Source organism: Phoenix dactylifera, chromosome 2 (genome assembly GCF_051530095.1).
Source record: "Phoenix dactylifera cultivar Ajwa chromosome 2, Ajwa_hap1_PhDact_Kaust_v1.1, whole genome shotgun sequence".
NCBI lineage: Eukaryota > Viridiplantae > Streptophyta > Magnoliopsida > Arecales > Arecaceae > Phoenix > Phoenix dactylifera.
The window spans coordinates 15,076,345-15,099,575 of NC_143191.1; the positions used below are offsets into that span (position 1 = coordinate 15,076,345).

The 23,231-nt window shown below is 40.0% G+C and overlaps 1 protein-coding gene across 4 annotated transcripts; it reads left to right on the forward strand.

The window, feature by feature from the left end:
* The first annotated feature begins 864 nt into the window (after positions 1–864).
* LOC120103841 (short-chain dehydrogenase/reductase 1-like) lies at positions 865–23,034 on the forward strand. 4 transcript variants are annotated; one of them, XM_039120175.3, is made up of 6 exons: positions 865–1,170; positions 4,225–4,266; positions 4,342–4,585; positions 4,674–4,751; positions 22,033–22,218; positions 22,306–23,034. In XM_039120175.3, the coding sequence occupies exons 1-6, from the start codon at positions 959–961 to the stop codon at positions 22,681–22,683; spliced, it is 1,140 nt and encodes a 379-aa protein (XP_038976103.3). In that variant the 5' UTR covers positions 865–958; the 3' UTR covers positions 22,684–23,034. The 4 variants fall into 4 exon arrangements, with proteins under 4 accessions (XP_038976103.3, XP_038976106.3, XP_038976104.3 ...); XM_039120178.3 differs by having other exon boundaries at positions 885–1,170; positions 4,232–4,266; XM_039120176.3 differs by having other exon boundaries at positions 900–1,170; positions 4,229–4,266.
* Positions 23,035–23,231: the final 197 nt, after the last annotated feature.

Consider the following 23,231-nt stretch of genomic DNA (forward strand, 5'->3'; position numbering starts at 1 on the left):
AAGTAATGAAAGTTTCTGTATAGCTTTCTATAGGAAGCAGGTAATGTTCTCTGATCAACCAGTGGCAACTTAGAAGGTTGTGATGGCCATAGCAGTGCAGCGGAGAGCTGAAAGCAATACTGAGCCAGTGGCTCTCAAGATTGACCTGTTGCTATTGTTGTTTCATAGGACAACTGCTGGTGCTGATGGACTGGATCCTACTAGGGATTTTAAGACCACATAATTTTAGTTATCTCAAGCAATGAAGGTGCTTAAAGTTTTATCAGTCTATGGCTTTGTTAAGAAAAGATCTATGAACCTAGGACTTAAACCGAGCTCATGATTATAGCAACAAATCTCTCTTAAGAATCTATGAATATATGACTTGTTTAAGGAAAAAGTAAAACCCAATAATCGTTAAAGATGTTCTTTGTAAACATATTACTATAATACGTGTTATCATGAAATTATGGGTACAATATTTGTACAAAATATATCACAAATTTAACAATTTTCCTTGCTTAATACATACAATTTAGTAGATATTTTATATAATTTTAATTCCGAGAACTTTTCATGGAGCTTCCATGGAAACTCAGCATAAATATTATTTTTTAAATTAAAAAAAATAAAGATCCAACCTTGGCATCCAAATAAATTTAAAAAAAAAACAAGAAAAAGATCATTGTCAGGTATCATATGGGAATTTGTTTTTCACACCACAAATTGTTGTGCATGGCATCCAATCTTTCAAATTGCACCAATACATTTACGCCATGTTGCATGAAGCTTTGTTTTGGTGCCATGGTTGGGTCCGTAGAATACGTATCATTTTCTTGCATAAAACTAGGCTAGTGCGCAATTCTTGCCATAAAATATTATAAACCTTGACACTGAGCTTTCCCGAGATTTCCATCTTCGCCGCCATTCCCCTTATTTCGTCTCTTCCTCCTCCTCCTTGACCACCTACCCCAATTCTATGAACTATTCCGAAAGAAATTTATTAGGCTCTGAGATCCGATCTGCCCTTGCCTTCTTCCAGCCATCCGCTGCCACTATTCTACGTCACAGCGCCATTTCTTCGAGCCATCCGCTGACAGGCGCCTTCTTTGGTGTTCGGAAGGGGAACAGGGGATTAAGGTCTGAGAAGATCCCTGGTGCCACCTTTCTTGGAATCACATCATCTTCCAGGTTTAAGTCGTTCTTTGTCCTTTAAATCGGTTTATTTTCAGTTACACGCTGAATAGATAAATCTGGTTTCGTTGTTTCTTGAGATCTATTTTCATGTCCTGAAACCAAGGTAGAGTTATCCAAGCTACAAGTTGCCAAGTTGGTAACTTGATCAATTTAATTAATGTGATGTGAAGAATGAAGGGACAAAATTAGAAACATCGCAAAGCTTAACAAATAAAGAAAAAGAAAAATTACATATAAAATTACAATTATATGAAGTAAATACTTATGATATGAATGTGGAAAATATTTCTGTGGTATTCAAAACTCGATCGACTTGAATTACCAATCCTCCTGAACACTTTGGAACTTTTGTTTTTCATTACTTAGCTTGAGTTAGATTGCTAAAATGAGAGTTAACAACCTGACCAGGAATATAGAAGATCGGCTTCAGACCAGTCAATCACAGCATGGTGGTTCAAAGCACAGTTAAATAATATAAATCTTAAAGTGTAGGTTTATCACTTCTCAAATTTTATTAATTGTTAGAGGGTTTACAAGCTCTCCCTCCCTCCCTCTGTGAGGAAGAGGGTTTATGAGGAAGAGGGTTTACAAGTTGAAACTCAAATCTTCCAGTTTTGCTAAGCTTTCAGAGTTAGCTTATCTCGATTCGTTCAACTGAATATATCAGTGATGCCTCATGGCAGTAGGGGTACATGATCAGTGGTTCTTTGGGACTCATATTCTACAAGACTTAGCTACCTAATGAAAGACTTCTTCCCCTCAACTGAAGAGGGGAAGAAGGACTTGTCAGTAAATATGAAAAGTACATTTATGGGTTGGAACAACTGCATGAGCATATTCTACAAGACTTAGCTACCTAATGAAAGATTTCTTGTTTCCTAACATACAAAGACCAATCCCTGTCTGCCAAGTTTGTCCAAAAAAGGAATCCTTGTTATTTTTATATGTCATTGACATTGATCTTACAGGAGATCATTACTCCTGTTAGATGAATGGTCCAAAGTATTTGACAGCAAAATCCTGGAAGTTTACAATGGTTTCTTTTCTTTTCTTTTTTGTTCAGGTTACAAATCCTGAAAATTCTTATTTCGATATATAGTTGGTAAAGACCAGAAGTACCCTATTGAGAGATAATCTTCTTCTTGTGGCATTACTAAGCAGTGTCTACACATTTTGTAAAAATATTTTTGACAGATATGCCTTTTCTTGGTCTTCATTATACGCCTTCCAAAAGGGTGTGTATTGATGTGAGTGAAACGTTAATTTAGTATATACATTCATATCATTCATGAATTTTGCTTCTTTGTTTATATATATATATATATATATATATATATATATATATATAATATTATATATAAGATATTCAACAAATTGAATTACCATATCAAGATTAGCATGGACATTCATTCGCTGCTCTCCCTCTGTCTAGGTTTCTAGCTGGCATCTTGAGTAGATAGATCTATTTTGCTTGTTTTCTTAAAAAGAAGACTTATGACAATGATAAATTTTGGAAAACTATTGTTGCCACTCTTTCTGAGCGACAAGTCTGACATTTAGCCCTTCATTTTAAATGAACAAAAACTTGGGACCTTTTGCAGTTACATAAAATTGATTCAACTGTTTTTTTTTCTTCTCATAATGCTACTCTCTCATAAGCTCATAATTATCAACAAGCAAAATGAAGATTGCTGGTGATGGCCTAGTTAGATGGGTGTGCCCTCCTTGAGTTGACCACTGGGTTTTAGAGTGTGAAAGAGAAATCAAATTGGGAAGGTTTCAGATCCCTGAGTTTTTTATGCCAATTTTTTACTAGCTAACCTGCTTGACAGCAAGTAGCGACCATTGGTTTGCAAGTCACAAGTGTAAAAGTATCAAAGGAATAAGCCAAAGATATATTCCTGGAGGTCCTCTTGCTTGTGTCACCATGTCTTAACGTCTATTTGGACCAGGCAGTAACCTCACTATTATGCTAGAGAAGGATATTCCTATGCAAAACTCCTCTGTTCCTCTTTTAATAATTTGATCCCAGGTTTATTCTATTTGTCAAGCCTTCCCCCTTCAAAATCATCGTCCATTTTAGACTAAATCCTAGTACAACAAGAAGCCTATTTGCTTATTTAATAGATTTTTCAAGCTTTTCCCCTTAAAAATCATTGTTCATTTTTGACTAAAATCCTAGTACAACGAAGCCTATTAGCTTATTTAATGGGTTTCAAGTTTCTGCAGACCTTCATGGGTCCAAAAATTGCCTATGCACCTAGTCTTGGAACTTAAAAATAAATTTTGGTAGATAATAAATTGTCCTTTTTTTAGCTTATAGGGAGCATAGACATGAATTTCATATAAAAACTATTATTATAGTAGATGTTGAATGATACAGATCATTGATAGGAAAAAGTTCCATAGATATTGTAGCACTTTTCTGTTGCTCCATAATTATGCATCCTCTACATGACTAACATAAAGCAATGTACATCATCCTTTTTTAACTTTTTTTGAGTGAAATTTCTGCATTACTCCAAAATAAATGAAAGAGATGGGTGGAATTCCAACTGGATCTTGGTCTCAAATCAAAAGGGGATATGGCGAAATTGGTAGACGCTACGGACTTGATTGGATTGAGCCTTGGTATGGAAACCTACTAAGTGGTAACTTCCAAATTCAGAGAAACCCTGGAATTAAAAATGGGCAATCCTGAGCCAAATCTTTATTTTGAGAAAACAAGGGTTTATAAAACTAGAATAAAAAAAGGATAGGTGCAGAGACTCAATGGAAGCTGTTCTAACGAATGGAGTTGACTACGTTGTGTTGGTAGCTGGAATTCCTCTATCGAAATTACAGAAAGGACGGCCCTATATATCTAGTAGTAACAACAACAACAGCAACAATATTAATTGATGAGAGTGACAATAATGGGGACAATGACTTCGTACCAAAAGAATCCAGAAAATAAAATCAATACAAGATTCCCATGCATCTAAATATTGATGAGTGGCCAGGTTTCATATGCTGATAGATAACTGAAGCCTGCTCTTCTTTGGCTAGACAGCAGGCAATGGGAAGCAACGAGCGGCCAAATCCAGACCGGTATGTGGTCCTTTATTGGCAAATTTTTATTCTCATCTGCACCAAAATATTTACTTGCTTTATGTCTTTGCACAGGCTTGCAGTGGTTACTGGAGCCAACAAAGGGATTGGCCTTGAGACTGCTCGGCAGCTTGCAAGCCATGGCGTAACTGTCATCCTAACTGCAAGAGATGAGAAGAGGGGGACAGATGCTGTTGAATCCCTCCACCAAGTCGGCTTCTCCAATGTGGTCTTCCATCAACTTGATGTTCGAGATCCTGCTAGTGTTGCATCCTTAGCCCATTTCATCCAAAATCAATTTGGAAAGCTCGATATCTTGGTAAAAAAAAAAAAAACCTGAAGACTTAGAACACTTCTGCTATCTTATTTTCTCTTCATCACTCATTAGAGTCATACTGTGGATACAGGTAAATAACGCAGGAGCCTCAGGAGTTGTGGTAGATGTTGAAGGCCTGAAAGCTCTTAATATTGATCCTGAATCTTGGGTAACTCCTTTGGCATCAAGCAATTTGTTACTATCATGTTAAGATCAGCTGTGATACAATAACAAACATATTTATTGAATAACTAACATTTAAAAGTTAATAAAGTATCTGTTAGAAAAATGATGTTGGGAATATCAAAGCTCCAAGTACCCTCTAGACTCTGAAAAGTAGAATACTTCGAAAAATCTCCAGAATGCAAATGGCTAGCAACTTGCATAAATTTAGTTCATATTATGGTCTGTCGGACCGAAGCCGAACCATCGGTTCGGGCCGTACCGAGCTGACCCAGCGCGAGACTGGGTTGGTCTGGCTGTGGGAGTCGGAGCCGACCCCGAACCGGTCGGATCGGAACCGACCCCGAGCCGGTCGGATCGGAACCGACCCCGAGCCGGTCGGTTCCGAACCAGTCGGATTCGAGGCAATCCTGAACCGGTCCAAACCGGTCCTCCCTCCTTTCCTCTCTTTTTAAGCGTTGGAAGGCCTCATAAGGCTCTCAAGCCTTCTCAAGCATTCGTTTAAGTTTTCTTCAAACCCTCCTTGGCCAAAAAATGTGACGATTCATGATAATTCAAGGAGGATCCAACCCAAAATAAGGTATGCTTCTCTTTACCTTATTTTCTTTTTTTTTCAACACTAAAAAATACCTCAAAATTTCCAAAATAAACAGAGATTATGCCAAAATTTTTGATTTTGGCATGACTTTATGATATGTTGGAGATCTATGAATGATCCACACAATCCACAAAAATTTTTTATTTTCGGATTATATATAATTTTTTAAATTAAAAAATATATTTTTAGATTAAAAATTAAAAAATAATAAAATAAAACTTAAAAAAGACTGTAAAATCAGAAGCTTATTTAGGGGCATGAAGCTACTCTCCAACTAAATTTGGTATCCATTTATTCAAGTTTTTACGCAATTATGAGCATAGTGGCTTAGGCCTAAATTTTTTAAAAAATTGAGAAATATTAGCCTTTGATGCATGCCCATGGGCTTAGAAAAAAATATGTATCATCCATGGTGGGATTCTACATGAATCTAAGCTCAAATTAATTTTCTAAAATATTTGTATTTAAAAATTATTTTTTATTTTTAAAAATGATTAAAAATATATAATTAATATAAAAATTATGAAAAATTACTACTACGTAATACATATTCAGAAGTATTTTCTGAAATAGAAAATATATTTTTTTGAATTTATGATATTTAAATATATTTTAAAATTTAAATTATTGAAATTATAGAAATAAATTTAAAAATATGAAAAATTAGTACTATGTATAAGATAAATCAGATGTATTATTTAAAGTAGAAAAATATTTTTTTCATTGTAATGAGATTTTGCTATTTTTAAATAATTAATAAACTGACATATTTGATAAATCTGTAGGAATAGAACCATTGAGGAAAAAGGATTCATAGCATGATATTGGTTGGGATCATGGATCTCAGGTCGGCACAATTGGAGGTGCAAGTAGTGCAACATAGAATTATAGAGAGGAGTAACCAGGTTGAAACAATACATAGCTGGTGGTTATCTCGATGTATCTATATGTCAGAAATGTCCACAAGAAGGTCCGACAGGTGATGAAGAATCACTTTGCTGATTTCAAAGTAGTGAAGAAGAGGGTTTCCAAGAAGAAGGCAGACGTGGACCGCCAGGCGGTAGAATCACCTTTCTATCACTTTAGGAAGTCAAAAGCGTCTGCTTCAGATGATGAGGAGGTACAAATTCAAGTTTCATTTGGACAAGCCTAAATGATTAGTGGCAGCAGGATGAGGTAGCTAGGCATAGAGCTCGATTTAGACCTTCACACTACGAGTTGGTTTTCGGTTCTATGATCAGTAGGGCAGATCTAGAGTTCATGAGGACTTTCTCAGTTAGAGAGGCTATCAATGGAGGCGATGGCCATATTGAATTCATGCTGGAAGCTTTTGATAGTAGAAAGAAGTCCTCTAGAAGGATTCCATCAAGAGCCATCATCTATGAATTAGATCAACATGCCTTTTCTAGCAAGGATTCGAAGTAGCAAAAAGTTGACACCATGCTAAAGAAGGATAAAAAAAGAATGTGGCGAGCTATTGGATCCTGATTTCTCTTCAGCCATATCCCAGCAAATGTGGCAGATAACACGTACTATAGATCTGTCATTTTCTCCATATAGGCTACTGGTTATGGTGTAGATCCTCCAGGATTGAAAGACATCTATGGTGAGCTTTTTGACAATAATAAAGAGCTAGAGAAGTGGATTGCTCCATACAAGAGCAAGTGGCCCACATATGGACTGATGGTGTTGTGTGATAGTTGGACCAGTCCTACCAAGTAAAGCATCATCTTCTTAACTGTTGCCCAGATAGACAACCCAAGAGGGGGGGTGAATTGGGTTTTTAAAATAATTTGGCTAATTAAAACTTTGTGGATGATTAATTAAAAACTATAGCAAGTTATTTAATTAAAGCCTAGTGCTGTGAGTAATGTGCGGGGAAGAAGATGAGAGACATTGCACTACAAACACAAAGTTTTATAGTGGTTCGGAGCTAACCCTTGCTCCTACGTCCACTCCCCAAGTCTCACTTGGGAATTTCACTATAACCCCCTTGGATTACAGCCGGTTGTTTTGCAAGCTCACAACCAAACTTGTTGTTTTACGAGCTCACAACGAACTCGGTCGGTTTTCCCAGGCTCACCGACTAGAACCAATCCCGATTGTTTTCCCGGGCTCACAATCAAACCCTTACACACGTTGGTTTTAACTTGGCTCACCAACCAACCTTAAACCCCTTGATTCAATCCCCCGATTGAATCAAGTAAATACAAGAGATAGAAGAAAACAGAAAATAGCTTCTCAAAAAGCAGATTTAAAACAATATAATCGTAAAGGAGTTAGAAGCCCTCAAACGCTTTTAAGCTGGTGAAGAGGTATGGCTTCTGGAACTCCGGTCTCCTCTTGAAAGAGTGGTCGACTTGAATGCAGGAGGAAGCTTTGATTGTTGGGAAGAAGTTGTTGGAGCAGTAAATGCAGATCTTCCCTTTTTCGTTTAAGAGCACTTGGAGAGCTTGAAAACTTGAATGCTTGGAGTGGAATATCTGTTCCCTGCCTTGCTACAGTCCTCTGTGGCTATTTAAGCCAACCCCCACGGAAACTAGCCGTTACTCTGCCTTTTCTGGCCGTTCTGCACACTCTGCGCAGCCTGACAATATGACCGTTGGTGGGTTGGAGTTGACTCGCGCGATCAGGAGTCGACTCGGCTGTAGCAGGAGTCGACTCACGCTTTTCCGGAGTCGACTCGGCAACTGTTCCAAATTTGAATTAAAGTTGCCGTCTTGACCTGGAGTCGACTCGTCTAGACCTGGAGTCGACTCGCCAACTTCTGGAGCTGACTTGGCAATTTTGGAGTCGGCTCATCCACTGAAGTCCGTGGATCCAATTTTGAATTTTGTCCACTCGAGTCGACTCGACTGTCCTGGGAGTCGACTCGAATCTCAGAGCCCGAACTCCCGATTCTCTGTCTTTTGGCTCATCCAGTCTTGGAGTCGTCTCGAACTTCCTTGGAGTCGACTCGGCTCTCAGTTTCCGAAAGTTGGTCTTCTGCCTTTTGACGTGAAGCTTGTCTCGGAGTCGACTCGAGCTGTCTGTGAGTCGACTCGAATCTCAGAGGCAGTAACATGGTCTTTTGTCTGTTGATGGTCGCGCAGTCTCGGAGTCGACTCGCGTACTGCGGGAGTCGACTCGAATCTCAGAGTTCGAAAATCGTTCTCTGACTTTTTCCTTGTGTTCCTCTGAGAGTCGACTCTTACCTTCTTTGGAGTCGACCTGCCAACCATCGGAGTCGACTCGCGTTCCACTGGAGTCGACTCGAATCTCAGACCCGAAAACTGCTCTCTGACTTTTCTTTGTGTTTCTCTTGGAGTCGACTCTTACTACCCTGGAGTCGACTCGTTGAACATTGGAGTCGACTCGCGCACTTCGGGAGTCGACTCGTTGACAGTTTCTGAGTTGAAGCTTTCTGTCCTTCTGTCTGTTCTCAGTCGGAGTCGACTCGTACTGATCTGGAGTCGACTCGAGCTCGTGCCAGTGAACTTGATACGCTTGGAGTCGACTCGTGATACTCGGGAGTCGACTCGAGTCTCAGACTTTGGTTCAGCAGACTTCTTACCTTATCCAAAATACTATGAACCAAATCTAGAGACACTTGGACAGGATTTTCACTGAAACACTCAATTGAATTCATTAGTAATCACAAGATATACTCAAATACTTTGAGCTCATCAAAATCAAATGGGGTTTTAATCAATCACTCCACAATCTCCCCCTTTTTGATGATGACAAAACTTTGAGTATATGTAAAATGAATTGCTCATAAAATAATGAAGTAAAATCCATAAATGAATTCAAATGTCTGATAATTTAATTTATCCAAGTTTGAAAGGAGTGAAACATTAAATTTCGGAGTTAAAGCTCCCCCTTTCATTTGGAATTATATAAGCCTTCATATTATGCAATCAATTGTTTGGCTTATATGTCATTAATGATTTAGCTTGATTAAAATTCAGATTCTCCCCCTCAATATATGCATTCAACTATGTTTTGATTCTCTGAATTTCCTTTTAATGCTTTGAAGTTTTTGAACTGAATTTTATCTTTTTAGAGGGAAAATCTGTCAATTTGTTCTTGAGTAGGATTCAGCTAATCTCCGAATATCCCTTGAATAGATTCTGGAGATTACTCCATTAGGAGCCCCAAAAGAGAGATAATGAGCCTCGAGGTACCGAATCCACTTAGAACAAATTTGAGTGTGTTTTTAAGAGTTTATCTTTTTATTTATTTCCATTGATTTCTTTTACATATTTTTTCATATTTCTCCCCTTTTACACATTTTATACATATTTCTCCCCCTTTTTGTCATCATACCAAAAAGGAGGTAATCACACACAATCAATCATAAAGCAAAGCACATAATTGAAGATAAAATATCTACTCATTGTATTGATATGAATGTGAATACATGTGAGAATACAATAAGTAAAGCAAAGCAAGACAAAACACAACTCAAACACATCTATGTCCTCCTCGAGGATGAAGCTCCCCCTCTCGAGGATGCATCTCCTCCTCTGGAGGATGTGGCACCTCCTCTCGAGGATGGTGCTCCTCCTCTCAATCGGCTCTGCTCCATGAGGAGGGTGACTGCATCTGTCATATGTCCGAGCTGCGTGATAATAGACGTGGTGGCTCTGCTATGTGTAGTGGAGAGCTCTGTCACCGACGCCTGAAGCCCAGTCACCGATGTCTGAAGTGCGTCCAGCTTGTCGATGAGTACATTCGCCAAGCGCTCGGCCCCCTCGGTGGTGGTGTGCATGTCACGACCTATCTCCTCTCGCATCTGTCGAGTGGAGCTCGTGACCTCACTCATGCTGTGGAACTGGGCCTGGACCAAACTCCGGACATTGTAGATCTCTTCCCGTACATGAGCCGTCATGTCAGTCACGGCTGTCAAGGAAGGGACCAACTGAGAAGATACGGGTGCAGGAGTGGGGGCAGGCACCGCACCTCGGAGCTCCCGAAGCAGCTCATCCCTCAGATCTCGGACGATCTCCTGCCGCAGCTCCCGGAGCTGCTCTGTATCAATACGGACCTCCATAGATGGTGGAACTGAGGAGGAAGGTCCGGCAGAGGTGGTAGGAGCAGGAGGAGTGGATGGGAGGTCTGGATGGTCTGGAAGGTCTGGGTAGTCTGAATCTGGCTCAGGACTGGGTGATGGTCTGGTGGTCTGAGCAGTGAGAGTGGACTTCCTAACCCAGATCCCTTCTCTCTTCCGAAACCCCATCCTATGCATAGTCCCTGTACATAAGCGATCAGTCCATCGCAAGGCACGAGAGGGTTCCCTCTCAGGAATGGGAATCTCGTACTGCCTAAAAAGAAGAGTGAATAACATCCCGTATGGGAGTGAGAGCCTAGGTCTATCTAGGGGCTCACACATATACCTATAAATGAGCTTTGGAAAGTTGATCGGGGTGTCCTGAAGGATATAAGACATGATAGCTAAGTCCCTCTCATTCACAAAATCAAATCTCCCTGTCTTAGGGAAGATGGACCTGGACAGAATGCTCAAAAGGATTCTCACTTCAATAGGAAGTGAGCTAGCAGATACCTCATCTAGGGGGGACTGAGGTGGATGCCCTAAGACGACCGTAAGGGCCGCAACTCTATCCTCAGGGTGTGCGGGAGCCACCCCTACTAATGGAAGGTGAAGGATATGGGCAATGAGGTCCTCTGTGACACGCAACGGGACACCTACTACCGTGCCCTCGATACCTCCATCTCCCCGATGGACGGTACTGTAAAACTCTTGAACTAGGCCAGGATAGGTGGGAAGGTCCAAGGTGAGGAAGTACTCTAGGCCCTGGGCTCTAAGCCTATCGCCTATGGTGAACTCCTCCCGGGAGAGATAGTCGAAATCGACAAACCTCCCGGAGGTGACGGCCTTCCCGGCCAACGGCCTAACGAGAACCACCCTAGGCGGGGAACGATCCGGAGGTGGTTGCCTCGCGGGATCGTGCCGCGCCTTGGAGCGCCGCTCGGGACCGGCCTCGGGACGGGACCTCTTCCTAACGACGGTCTTACGAGGCATCTTGACCTAAACGGGAAGAAAAATACCTAGAGGACGGTGAAGGACCGACAGAGGAAGCTCGGGACGGACCGGAAATGACCTAGGAACGGACGGAAACTCAATGTCCGGCGAAAAATCGACGGAAAAAGGGCTTGGAGACGATCGGGGATGACCTAGGAGTCGGCTCTAGGGCTTTGTGAACAGTGGCGGCTTGAGGAAAAGTGTTTGCGAAACGACAAACCTAGGGTTAAAAAGTCGGATCCCGACTGTGAGTCGACTCCCCTGAGTCGCGAGTCGACTCGACCTCGAGTCGACTCCAGAATATGCGCGAGTCGACTCCCGACAGTGTGCGAGTCGACTCCCCCTCAGCTGCCAACTTTGCGAGTCGACTCCCGCAAATGCGCGAGTCGACTCCCCCTTAGGAGCCGGCTCTGAAACTTACTCGAGTCGTCTCTAACCTTGGCACGCACCTAAAAACCATGCCATAATCGTGCCAAATGAGGGAAAATCACCTAATTAAGGACTGATTTGATGATCACTGCATAGAAACTCTATTTTAACCTCATTCTAATCATCAAAATCAATTAATCTAGTGAAAAACCCCACTAGGATGGATCAATCACTCCTAATCCCCTTCTAAGCACACTAAACCTCTCTTCACTTAGGGGTTTTGTAAAAATGTCTGCTAATTGATTATCAGTACACACAAATTGGAGTGACACATCACCATTCAATACATGATCTCTTATGAAGTGATGTCTTATCTCAATGTGTTTAGTTCTTGAGTGTTGAATTGGATTTTTAGTGAGATTTATGGCACTTGTGTTATCACAATTAATGGGGATTTTATCTTGTTTAATGCCATAATCTTCTAATTGTTGTTTAATCCATAAGATTTGAGCACAACAACTCCCGGCTGCAACATATTCAGCTTCTGCAGTGGATAATGCAACCGAGTTTTGTTTCTTGCCAAACCATGAGATTAGGTTTTCTCCTAGAAATTGACAGGACCCGCTGGTACTTTTTCTATCAAGCTTACATCCAGCGAAGTCTGAATCTGTGTACCCTATTAAGTTTAGGCTAGATTCTTTAGAGTACCACAGCCCTATGTTCTTAGTTCCAATTAAGTATTTAAAGATTCTCTTAACTGCAGCTAGGTGTGATTCTTTAGGATTAGCCTGATATCTAGCACACATGCACACACTAAACATCATATCAGGCCTACTTGCAGTAAGATACAGTAAAGAACCTATCATACCTCTATAAAGTTTTTGATTTACAGATTTACCTGATTCATCTTGGTCTAACTTACATGATGAGCTCATGGGGGTGCTGATTGACTTGTTTCCCTCCATATCAAACTTCTTGAGCATCTCCTTGATATATTTTGCTTGATTGATGAATATGCCTCCTTCAGATTGTTTGATTTGAAGCCCGAGGAAGTAGATCAGCTCTCCCATCATGCTCATCTCAAACTCACTCTGCATCAAATCAGCAAATTCCTCGCAGAGGCGATTGTTAGTAGCACCGAAAATGATATCATCAACATAAATCTGTACTAATAACATATCCTTATTTTTCTTTTTCAGAAATAATGTTGTATCTACATTTCCCCTAGAGAATTCATGTTCTAATAGGAATTTACTAAGTCTCTCATACCATGCTCTAGGTGCTTGTTTTAGTCCATAAAGTGCTTTGTTCAGTTTATACACATGATTAGGGTATTGATGATTTTCAAAACCAGGAGGTTGTTCTACATACACCTCCTCATTAATAAACCCATTTAGAAAAGCACTCTTTACATCCATTTGATATAGTTTGAAGTCCTTAGAGCATGCATATGCTAATAGAAGTCTAATTGCCTCAAGTCTAGCTACGGGAGCAAAGGTTTCATCAAAATCTATGCCTTCTTCTTGATTATAACCCTTTGCTACTAGTCTAGCCTTATTCCTTATAACAATTCCATTTTCATCTAGCTTATTTTTATATATCCATTTAGTACCTATAATTGGATATTCAGAAGGTCTCTCCACTAGATCCCAAACCTTGTTTCTAGTAAATTGATTTAGTTCTTCTTGCATTGCATTTATCCAATTTACATCATTTTCGGCTTCTTCTATATGTTTGGGCTCAAAGTGTGAAACAAAAGCTAGATGATTATTCAAATTCCTAAGGGATGCTCTAGTCCTAACCGGTTGTGATGGATCATCTAGAATTAGTTCCTTAGGATGCCCGTGAGCATACCTCCAAGCTTTAGCTAGCCCATGATCCACTATAGGCTCTTGGTTTGACGATTCTCCTTCAATCAACTTTTGATTATCATCTTGTAATCCCATCTCATCTATCTTTTCTTCAAGTATTTCAATATCATCATCAAAATTAACCTTCTTACTAGATGAGATGTCACTAGAGTCATCAAAAACATGTATAGATTCTTCTATAACTAGGGTTCTTTTATTAAAGATTCTATAGGCTTTACTAGTCCTAGAATAACCTAGGAATATTCCTTCATCAGATTTAGGATCAAATTTCCCTAGATTATCTTTCCCATTATTATGTACAAAACACCTACATCCAAAAACATGAAAATAGTTAACTTTTGGTTTTCTGTTTTTTCACAGTTCATAAGGTGTTTTCTTTATAATGGGTCTTAATAAAACTCTATTTAATATATGGCAAGAAGTATTAATGGCTTCTCCCCAAAAGTACTTAGGGAGGTTACTTTCACATAACATCGTTCTAGCCATTTTCTCTAGAGTTCTATTCTTTCTTTCCACAACTCCATTTTGTTGTGGTGTCCTAGGTGCAGAAAAATTATGGGTTATCCCCTTTTTACTACAAAATTCATCAAATAATTGATTTTCGAATTCGGTACCATGGTCACTTCTAATGGCTATGACTGAAGACTCTCTAGCATTTGTTACTTCCTTATGGAACTTTTTAAACATTGAAAATGCTTGGTCCTTATGTGCTAGAAACATGACCCATGTGTACCTAGAGTAATCATCTACTATGACTAGACCATATTTATTTCCACCTAGGCTTGTTGTTCTAGTTGGACCAAATAGGTCCATGTGTAATAATTCTAGAGGCCTAGAGGTAGAGACACATTTTATGGATTTAAAAGAGTTCCTAGATTGTTTGCCAAATTGACATGCTTCACATATTTTGTTCTTTTCAAATTTTAATTTTGGCAAACCTATCACGGAGTCTCTTTTAACTAATTTAGTTATTGTGTCCATGCTTGCATGACCTAACTTACGGTGCCCTAACCAACTAGCATCATTATCTTTAGTTTCATTTACAACTAGACATTGGTTATGTTTTGCAAGATCTTCTAGGTCTACAACATATACATTTCCACGTCTAATCCCTTTAAAAACTAAGCTATTATCATTAGGATTTGTTATAATACATAGTGATGGTTTAAACATAACATCATATCCTTTATCACATAATTGACTGATGCTTAACAAGTTATGCTTAAGACCATCAACATATCTAACATTATCTATAAAAGTAGAAGGGGTGATTTGAACTTTACCAATACCAATGATGTGACCTTGGTTGTTGTCTCCAAACGTCACAGCACCTCCCTTCTTAGCTTCAAGGGTGAAAAATTGGTCTTTATCACCCGTCATGTGCCTTGAGCAGCCACTATCCAAATACCAGCAATTTTTGTTGACCTTGGCTGCAAGACACTCCTACACAAGCAAATCATGTCATCTTAGGTACCCAAGTTTTCTTGGGTCCTTCATGGTTAGTCAAGTTGGTTCCTTTTGGAATCCATACCCTTTTAATTTTTCTTTTAGTTTTACTTTTCCTAAAATTACATACATTTGCTTTATGGCCTACTGTACCACAACAAAAGCAGGTTATTTTCTTAGTTTTTGTTTCTCCAGCTTTAACAAAGAAGTTACTAAGAAGTTTTTGCTTATTCCTTGGTTTATATCCTAAACCGGCTTTATTAAACACTGCACGTTGACTATTTAGTATCATGTTTAATTTTTCAGAACTATAGGTAAATCTTTCAACTAAGGATTTGTATTTGTTAAGTTCTTTAGTTAGTGTCTGATTTTCGGCTTTTAGATCATTAAGTTCTTTAGTAAGATCCTTATCTAAGGTTTGTTTATATTTTTTAAGTTCTGAAAATTCCTTAGTTTTTTATTTTCTTTAGTTAAGGTGTTGGTCTTTTGAGTTAAAAGTTGGTTGCTTGTTTTAAGTTCTATATTTTCTTTGTTGATTAAATCCTTATCCTTAACTAATTTATCGTATTTATGTAGGTATGATTGATTAGTTATTTTCAGTTCTTTATTCTTAAGATTTATAGCCTTATATTCTACCATTAATTCATTAAATGCATCATAAAGTTCATCAAAAGAAAAATCAGGATGCGTGTCGGAAGTTACCTCGTTTTCGTTGGCCATGAAACAGAAATTGGCCTTCTCTTCTTGTTCATCATCTGATGAGGAGGATGATGAGTCAGAGTCCGATAGGGTAGTGACAAGTGCCTTTTTCTTCTTGTACTTACTCCCCTTCTTCAGTAAGGGGCACTCCGCTCTTATGTGACCCGGCTTCTTGCACTCGTAACAACCAATCCCCTCATTTTCCCTTTCCTTACCTTTGTCTTTGCGGTAGGAATTTGAGGGGCCTCTCCTTTGATGATAGGACTTCTTGTGGTTGATGAATTTCTTGAACTTGCGCACAAGAAGAGCCTCACCACCATCTTCCTCATCTTCTTCTTCTTCACTGCTGCTGCTGCAAGACAAGTCCTTGTTAGAAGAAGTAGATTTAAGGGCTATTACCTTTTTCTTATGGGAGGACTCTTCCTCGTTGTGTTGTTTCATGGTGAGCTCGTGCGTCATGAGGGATCCAAGAAGCTCCTCAAGTGGTAGCTTGTTCAAGTCCTTGGCTTCTTGGATTGCTGTCACTTTAGCTTCCCACGACCTCGGTAGACACCGAAGGATTTTCCTGAAAGCTCACTGTTAGTATAGTTCTTGCCAAGGCTTTTTAGACCATTGACAATATCAGTAAACCTAGTGAACATGGATGTGATTGTTTCATTTGAATCCATTTTAAATAGTTCATATTTATGAACCAAGATGTTTATTTTGGATTCCTTGACTTGATTCGTGCCCTCATGGGTCACTTCAAGTCTGTCCCAAATTTCTTTTGCTGAATTACAAGTTGAAATCCTATTGAATTCATTACGGTCTAAGGCACAATAGAAGACATTCATTGCTTTAGAGTTTAATTGTGCCTTCCTCATGTCATGTTCATCCCAGTCCATTTCTAGTTTAGGTACCTTAACACCATCTACGTAAATGGATGGGATGTATGGCCCATTTACTACAATGGACCACATCTCATAGTCTTGGGCTTGGATGAATATTCTCATCCTAGCCTTCCAGTATGAGTAGTCAGATCCATTGAAGAAAGGGGGTCTTTGGGTGGACTGACCCTCAATGTGAGAAGATCCAAATGGGGTTGTCATTTTGATCTTTTAACTCTTGAGTGGAAGAGTTTTTGGCTCTGATACCACTTGTTGCCCAGATAGACAACCCAAGAGGGGGGGGGTGAATTGGGTTTTTAAAATAATTTGGCTAATTAAAACTTTGTGGATGATTAATTAAAAACTATAGCAAGTTATTTAATTAAAGCCTAGTGCTGTGAGTAATGTGCGGGGAAGAAGATGAGAGACAATGCACTACAAACACAAAGTTTTATAGTGGTTCGGAGCTAACCCTTGCTCCTACGTCCACTCCCCAAGTCTCACTTGGGAATTTCACTATAACCCCCTTGGATTACAGCCGGTTGTTTTGCAAGCTCACAACCAAACTTGTTGTTTTACGAGCTCACAACGAACTCGGTCGGTTTTCCCAGGCTCACCGACTAGAACCAATCCCGATTGTTTTCTCGGGCTCACAATCAAACCCTTACACACGTTGGTTTTAACTTGGCTCACCAACCAACCTTAAACCCCTTGATTCAATCCCCCCGATTGAATCAAGTAAATACAAGAGATAGAAGAAAACAGAAAATAGCTTCTCAAAAAGCAGATTTAAAACAATATAATCGTAAAGGAGTTAGAAGCCCTCAAACGCTTTTAAGCTGGTGAAGAGGTATGGCTTCTGGAACTCCGGTCTCCTCTTGAAAGAGTGGTCGACTTGAATGCAGGAGGAGGAAGCTTTGATTGTTGGGAAGAAGTTGTTGGAGCAGTAAATGCAGATCTTCCCTTTTTCGTTTAAGAGCACTTGGAGAGCTTGAAAACTTGAATGCTTGGAGTGGAATATCTGTTCCCTGCCTTGCTACAGTCCTCTGTGGCTATTTAAGCCAACCCCCACGGAAACTAGCCGTTACTCTGCTTTTTCTGGCCGTTCTGCACACTCTGCGCAGCCTGACAATATGACCGTTGGTGGGTTGGAGTCGACTCGCGCGATCAGGAGTCGACTCGGCTGTAGCAGGAGTCGACTCACGCTTTTCCGGAGTCGACTCGGCAACTGTTCCAAATTTGAATTAAAGTTGCCGTCTTGACTGGGAGTCGACTCGTCTTGACCTGGAGTCGACTCGCCAACTTCTGGAGCTGACCTGGCAATTTTGGAGTCGGCTCATCCACTGAAGTCCGTGGATCCAATTTTGAATTTTGTCCACTCGAGTCGACTCGACTGTCCTGGGAGTCGACTCGAATCTCAGAGCCCGAACTCCCGATTCTCTGTCTTTTGGCTCATCCAGTCTTGGAGTCGACTCGAACTTCCTTGGAGTCGACTCGGCTCTCAGTTTCCGAAAGTTGGTCTTCTGCCTTTTGACGTGAAGCTTGTCTCGGAGTCGACTCGAGCTGTCTGTGAGTCGACTCGAATCTCAGAGGCAGTAACATGGTCTTTTGTCTGTTGATGGTCGCTCAGTCTCGGAGTCGACTCGCGTACTGCGGGAGTCGACTCGAATCTCAGAGTCCGAAAATCGTTCTCTGACTTTTTCCTTGTGTTCCTCTGAGAGTCGACTCTTACCTTCTTTGGAGTCGACCTGCCAACCATCGGAGTCGACTCGCGTTCCACTGGAGTCGACTCGAATCTCAGACCCGAAAACTGCTCTCTGACTTTTCTTTGTGTTTCTCTTGGAGTCGACTCTTACTACCCTGGAGTCGACTCGTTGAACATTGGAGTCGACTCGCGCACTTCGGGAGTCGACTCGTTGACAGTTTCTGAGTTGAAGCTTTCTGTCCTTCTGTCTGTTCTCAGTCGGAGTCGACTCGTACTGATCTGGAGTCGACTCGAGCTCGTGCCAGTGAACTTGATACGCTTGGAGTCGACTCGTGATACTCGAGAGTCGACTCGAGTCTCAGACTTTGGTTCAGCAGACTTCTTACCTTATCCAAAATACTATGAACCAAATCTAGAGACACTTGGACAGGATTTTCACTGAAACACTCAATTGAATTCATTAGTAATCACAAGATATACTCAAATGCTTTGAGCTCATCAAAATCAAATGGGGTTTTAATCAATCACTCCACATTAACATACTATGATACGAAGATTTTCTTTCAAAAATTGGTTGATGCTTTCAATTAGATACACGATGTCATGTACATCCTCAGATTGATAGAGGAGGTGGTTGATCAGATTGGAAAAAAAATATCCTGCAGATCATCCCTAATAATGAGCCACAATATAAGGCCGCCAGGGAGATCTTGATGGAGCGGCAACTACATTTTCTGGACCCCATGTGCATATATTGTATCGACCTTATGTTGATGGATATTGCGAAGATTCGTATGATGCAACAGATAGTGGAGACAGCCCAAACTATTTCCAAATATATTTATAACGATGCATGGTTCCTATCACTGATGAGGAGATAGGGAAAGAGATCTTGAGACTAGGTGTGGCACATTTTGCTACTATGTTACATTTGATAGCCTCTTTGAGGAGGAAGCTGCCCTACGTCAAATGTTTGTCAGTGCCCAGTGGAAGAAAAGAAGATTTATGGAGGGCCGACATTGAGGGGAGCATTGTTGAGGACTTAGTGACGAGACAGATATTCTGGCAGCGGGCTGAGAAAATAGTAAAATCTATCAAGCCATTGTACGAAGTGCTTCAAGTCGTGGACAACAAGAGATACCCCTAGATGGGCTTCTTGTATTATATGATGAAGAGGGCAAAGAATCAAATTAGAGGCAAATTCAATGCATGCTAGGAGTACATCATTGAGCGGTGATGGGATTACTAAATGGGTAGAGGCTTGCATCTAGCAAGTAAGCAAGAACATTGAAAATTAGCTTGCTTTTGTATTTAAATAATTTTACTAAAATAATTACGAACTCTATCTGCAGCTTACTACCTGAATCCAAGATTTTAGTATATCATACCTGAAATCGATATAGACGACAAACTTCTAGCCGCTTTGCGTAATGTGATTTACAAGATAGATCCTGATCCAAAAGTCGTGACTTTATGTTTAAAAGAAGTAAGTTAACTTAAGTGACATGCATAAGTTAACTCAAGTGACATGTATAAGTTAACTCGTATCTTCAATGATTGACATATTACAGCACGGTTCTTTTCACAAGCCTAAAATATTGAGTGAGGAAAATGATAGCTTTGGAATCTCGGCATCTATCATAAGTAAAAAAAAGTATGAATCTAGATATATTACATATCAACAATAACTATTACCTAACATTAGATGGTTACTTAGATGTAATTTTCTTCAATATTTTTTTCTGCTGAATGGTGGATCCATTTGGTTCATTCGCAAGAAATTTTAGGTAGCTAGCTATCCAGATCCTCTCTCAGACGATCTTCTCGAGTGGTTGAGAGCGCAACTTATCCACCTTCATCCTCATCCATAGCAAGCAGAGGAACCGTCTGATATAAAAGCATCTCAATGACCTAAATAAATTCATTATAATCTGAGATTGAGGCTGAAGTACATTCAGAAGTGAAGCTGAAGTACACAAATTCGATCCACAACGCGTTTGTTGACGATAAGGATGATCTTATAATTGGATGGCTTGTGGACCAGCCGCAGGAGCCAGAGCTTGATTAACCAGGATCGCCTCTACGACCAGATAGTTTTGTAGCCAGCAAGGTTAGAGTAGATTCAGGGCAATGGGCATATTGTAATATTTCACGCATCCTTGTAGCTGATCAGCCACAACCACAGGGGTCACTAGGAAGCCGGTGATCACATGACTTCTTGTCCGAGACATCCTTCTAGAAATAAGATCGAAAGTTGCTTAGATGAGGCTACTACGCTATCCGGTTGGCTTAATTAGGAGGGCGACATCGATTCTTCCAGCATAGCCAGGCAAAGAGGGGCATGAAGGATAAGTAGGTAGCTGCTCAGTGCAGTAAAAAAAAAAAGAAAACATAGTTGCAGCCGTGATGAAGAGTGTGCAATTAGTTCACTCAAATTTAGAGACTATAAAGAGCAACGAGGATAGTTCCAGTGGTCCTAGGGAGTGGAGGACATGAGACCACCATTTATGAGATAGCCACAGGGTGGTCTTCGATTCATCAGTGAGTTCTAGTTTATATATGCTACATAAGATAGGGACCATGGTGCACGATCTAGTAGAGCTTGCAAGGATACGAATGCATATACTAGACGGGTTCTTCGAGATTATTCAGGAGAACACGATGCAGCTGCATATAACTTCGCATATAGAGTAGGATCCATAAATGTATTATGTTTCGAGTTGTATACTGAATTCTATTACTCGCAGCCACAGGCAGCTTATAACTCATACAGATACGAAATGGATATGGTGTGTTTGAGGCATCGTCTTCTGGTGGCTACTATCCTATACAGCGCAGAGTATCTTATAGGTCGGATTTTGCTGCCGTCATAGTCGAAGAGGCCCCTCCATAGCCATACTATTAGTCAGAGGATACCTTTTAGAGCCAGAGCTTTAGTGAGAGATTTAAGAGTGGTTATTCCTCAGAGTGTATTTCTTATGGGATGAGCGTACAGGATTACAACGCCACTTGGTTAAAGGGGCGGGCTGATGTGCCTCCTGATTATACTAATGATCCGGATATCTACAAGAAGCACCGCTACTCGACAAAATTTTAGATATCCGTATGCATATTATACTTTAAATATATGTAATTGATTGTATCATTTTATATTTTATAATTCACTAATTGATGTTAGGATATTTTATATTGCTTCTTGTAGCATGCAACCTCTCACTAATCATTTTATGTTTTGCATCACTCTAAAATATCAAAATGCATCATTTAGATTGTATCCGGATCATAGATACATCAAATAATACTTAAAATTATTGAAAAAGTTGAACAAAATTGATTATCAATAAATCAAACTAAAAAACATTAAAAAAAAAATGGCATACCGGTTCGGAACCGGCATGCCTCTACATGGCGTGTGTTGGTACGGTACCATTCGAAACCAGCCGCCGACTGGTATAGGTCCCGGTACCGGTTCAGTGGATCTTGATTTATATAATCATCAGAGCTCCAGATATTTGTTCACTCAATTATATGGTCAATCCAATGACTTAAACAAGTCAATGCTCTCTTGCATCTAAATAAAGAGCCTTTCGATAGACATCATAACAAGATAAAAATAAACGAAAAATTACTGAGTGAGTATTAAAATTGATTTGATAAGACCAATAACACAGTCTTCCTAGCAATGCAGCTTTCTGGCAAGGCTACCAACATAGTTCAAGCTGTGATCCGTCAGGACAATGAAGACGCCATAACATGCCTAGACACCAATTACTATGGCGTCAAAAGAGTGACAGAAGCACTACTGCCTGTCCTGATGCGCTCGACCTCAGGTGCAAGGATTGTCAACGTTTCCTCTCTGAGATCAGAACTCAAGGTAAAAGTTTTATACCTTAAGATTTAAAAGTAACACAAGCAGCTTATTAACATGTAAGTTCGGTTTTGTTGTTTGGGTTGCCATCAGAGGATGCCCAATGAAAGTATCAGAAACCAGCTGAATGACATCGATAACTTGAATGAAGAGAAGATAGAGAAGTTGCTGGATGGATTCCTGGAGGACCTCAAGAATGGAACGCTTGAAGCTGGTGGATGGCCAATGATGTTACCTTCATATAGTGTATCAAAAACTGTGCTCAATGCCTACACAAGGGTTCTTGCAAAGAGGTATCCAGATATGTGCATCAACTGTGTGCACCCGGGCTATGTCAAGACTGACATCAATTGGAATACTGGGGTCCTCGCTACTGAAGAAGGGGCTAAAGGTCCGGTTATGCTTGCTCTGTTGCCCAATGGTGGCCCTTCAGGATGCTATTTTGATCAGACCACCATGGCAGAGTATTGAACAGGCTTATGGGGTTATGAAATGGTGCTTGAGCTAGAGTTTGAGGAGTTTCATGTGTTGTTTGGGAGAAATTGATTGTATGGGAGGGATCCAGCAGAAGAGATGACAGACTGAGGAAGATTGAAATAAAGAGTTTGAACTAAACTCGTATTTCTCAAGATCCATATAACTTCAGCAGAATCTAGTAGTTAATTCCTTTCAAATGTCCTGAGCATATCTTTGGTAAAGGTGCCCCTTGTGTCGTGCAGTAGTCACGATTCGTGCCACATAATTCTCTTTTTGTTAAAAAAAAAACTCAACAGATAATATACCTAATGAAATTATTCATCTGAGCCTTGTTTCAGCAATAATTCATGATTTTTTTTTCTTGCAGAACATTGTGTCTATGTTGCATACTTTGTAGCCTAGTCTTACTATATAATCTGCTCTTCATGTAGGATCACAGGTTTGCGCTTTTGTATAGAAGCTGAATTATTGAGCAAAGAGCTATGGTGGGTTAAAACATTGCAGCTTAGAGCCCATTTGATTGGAAGTAATTTAGTATGAAA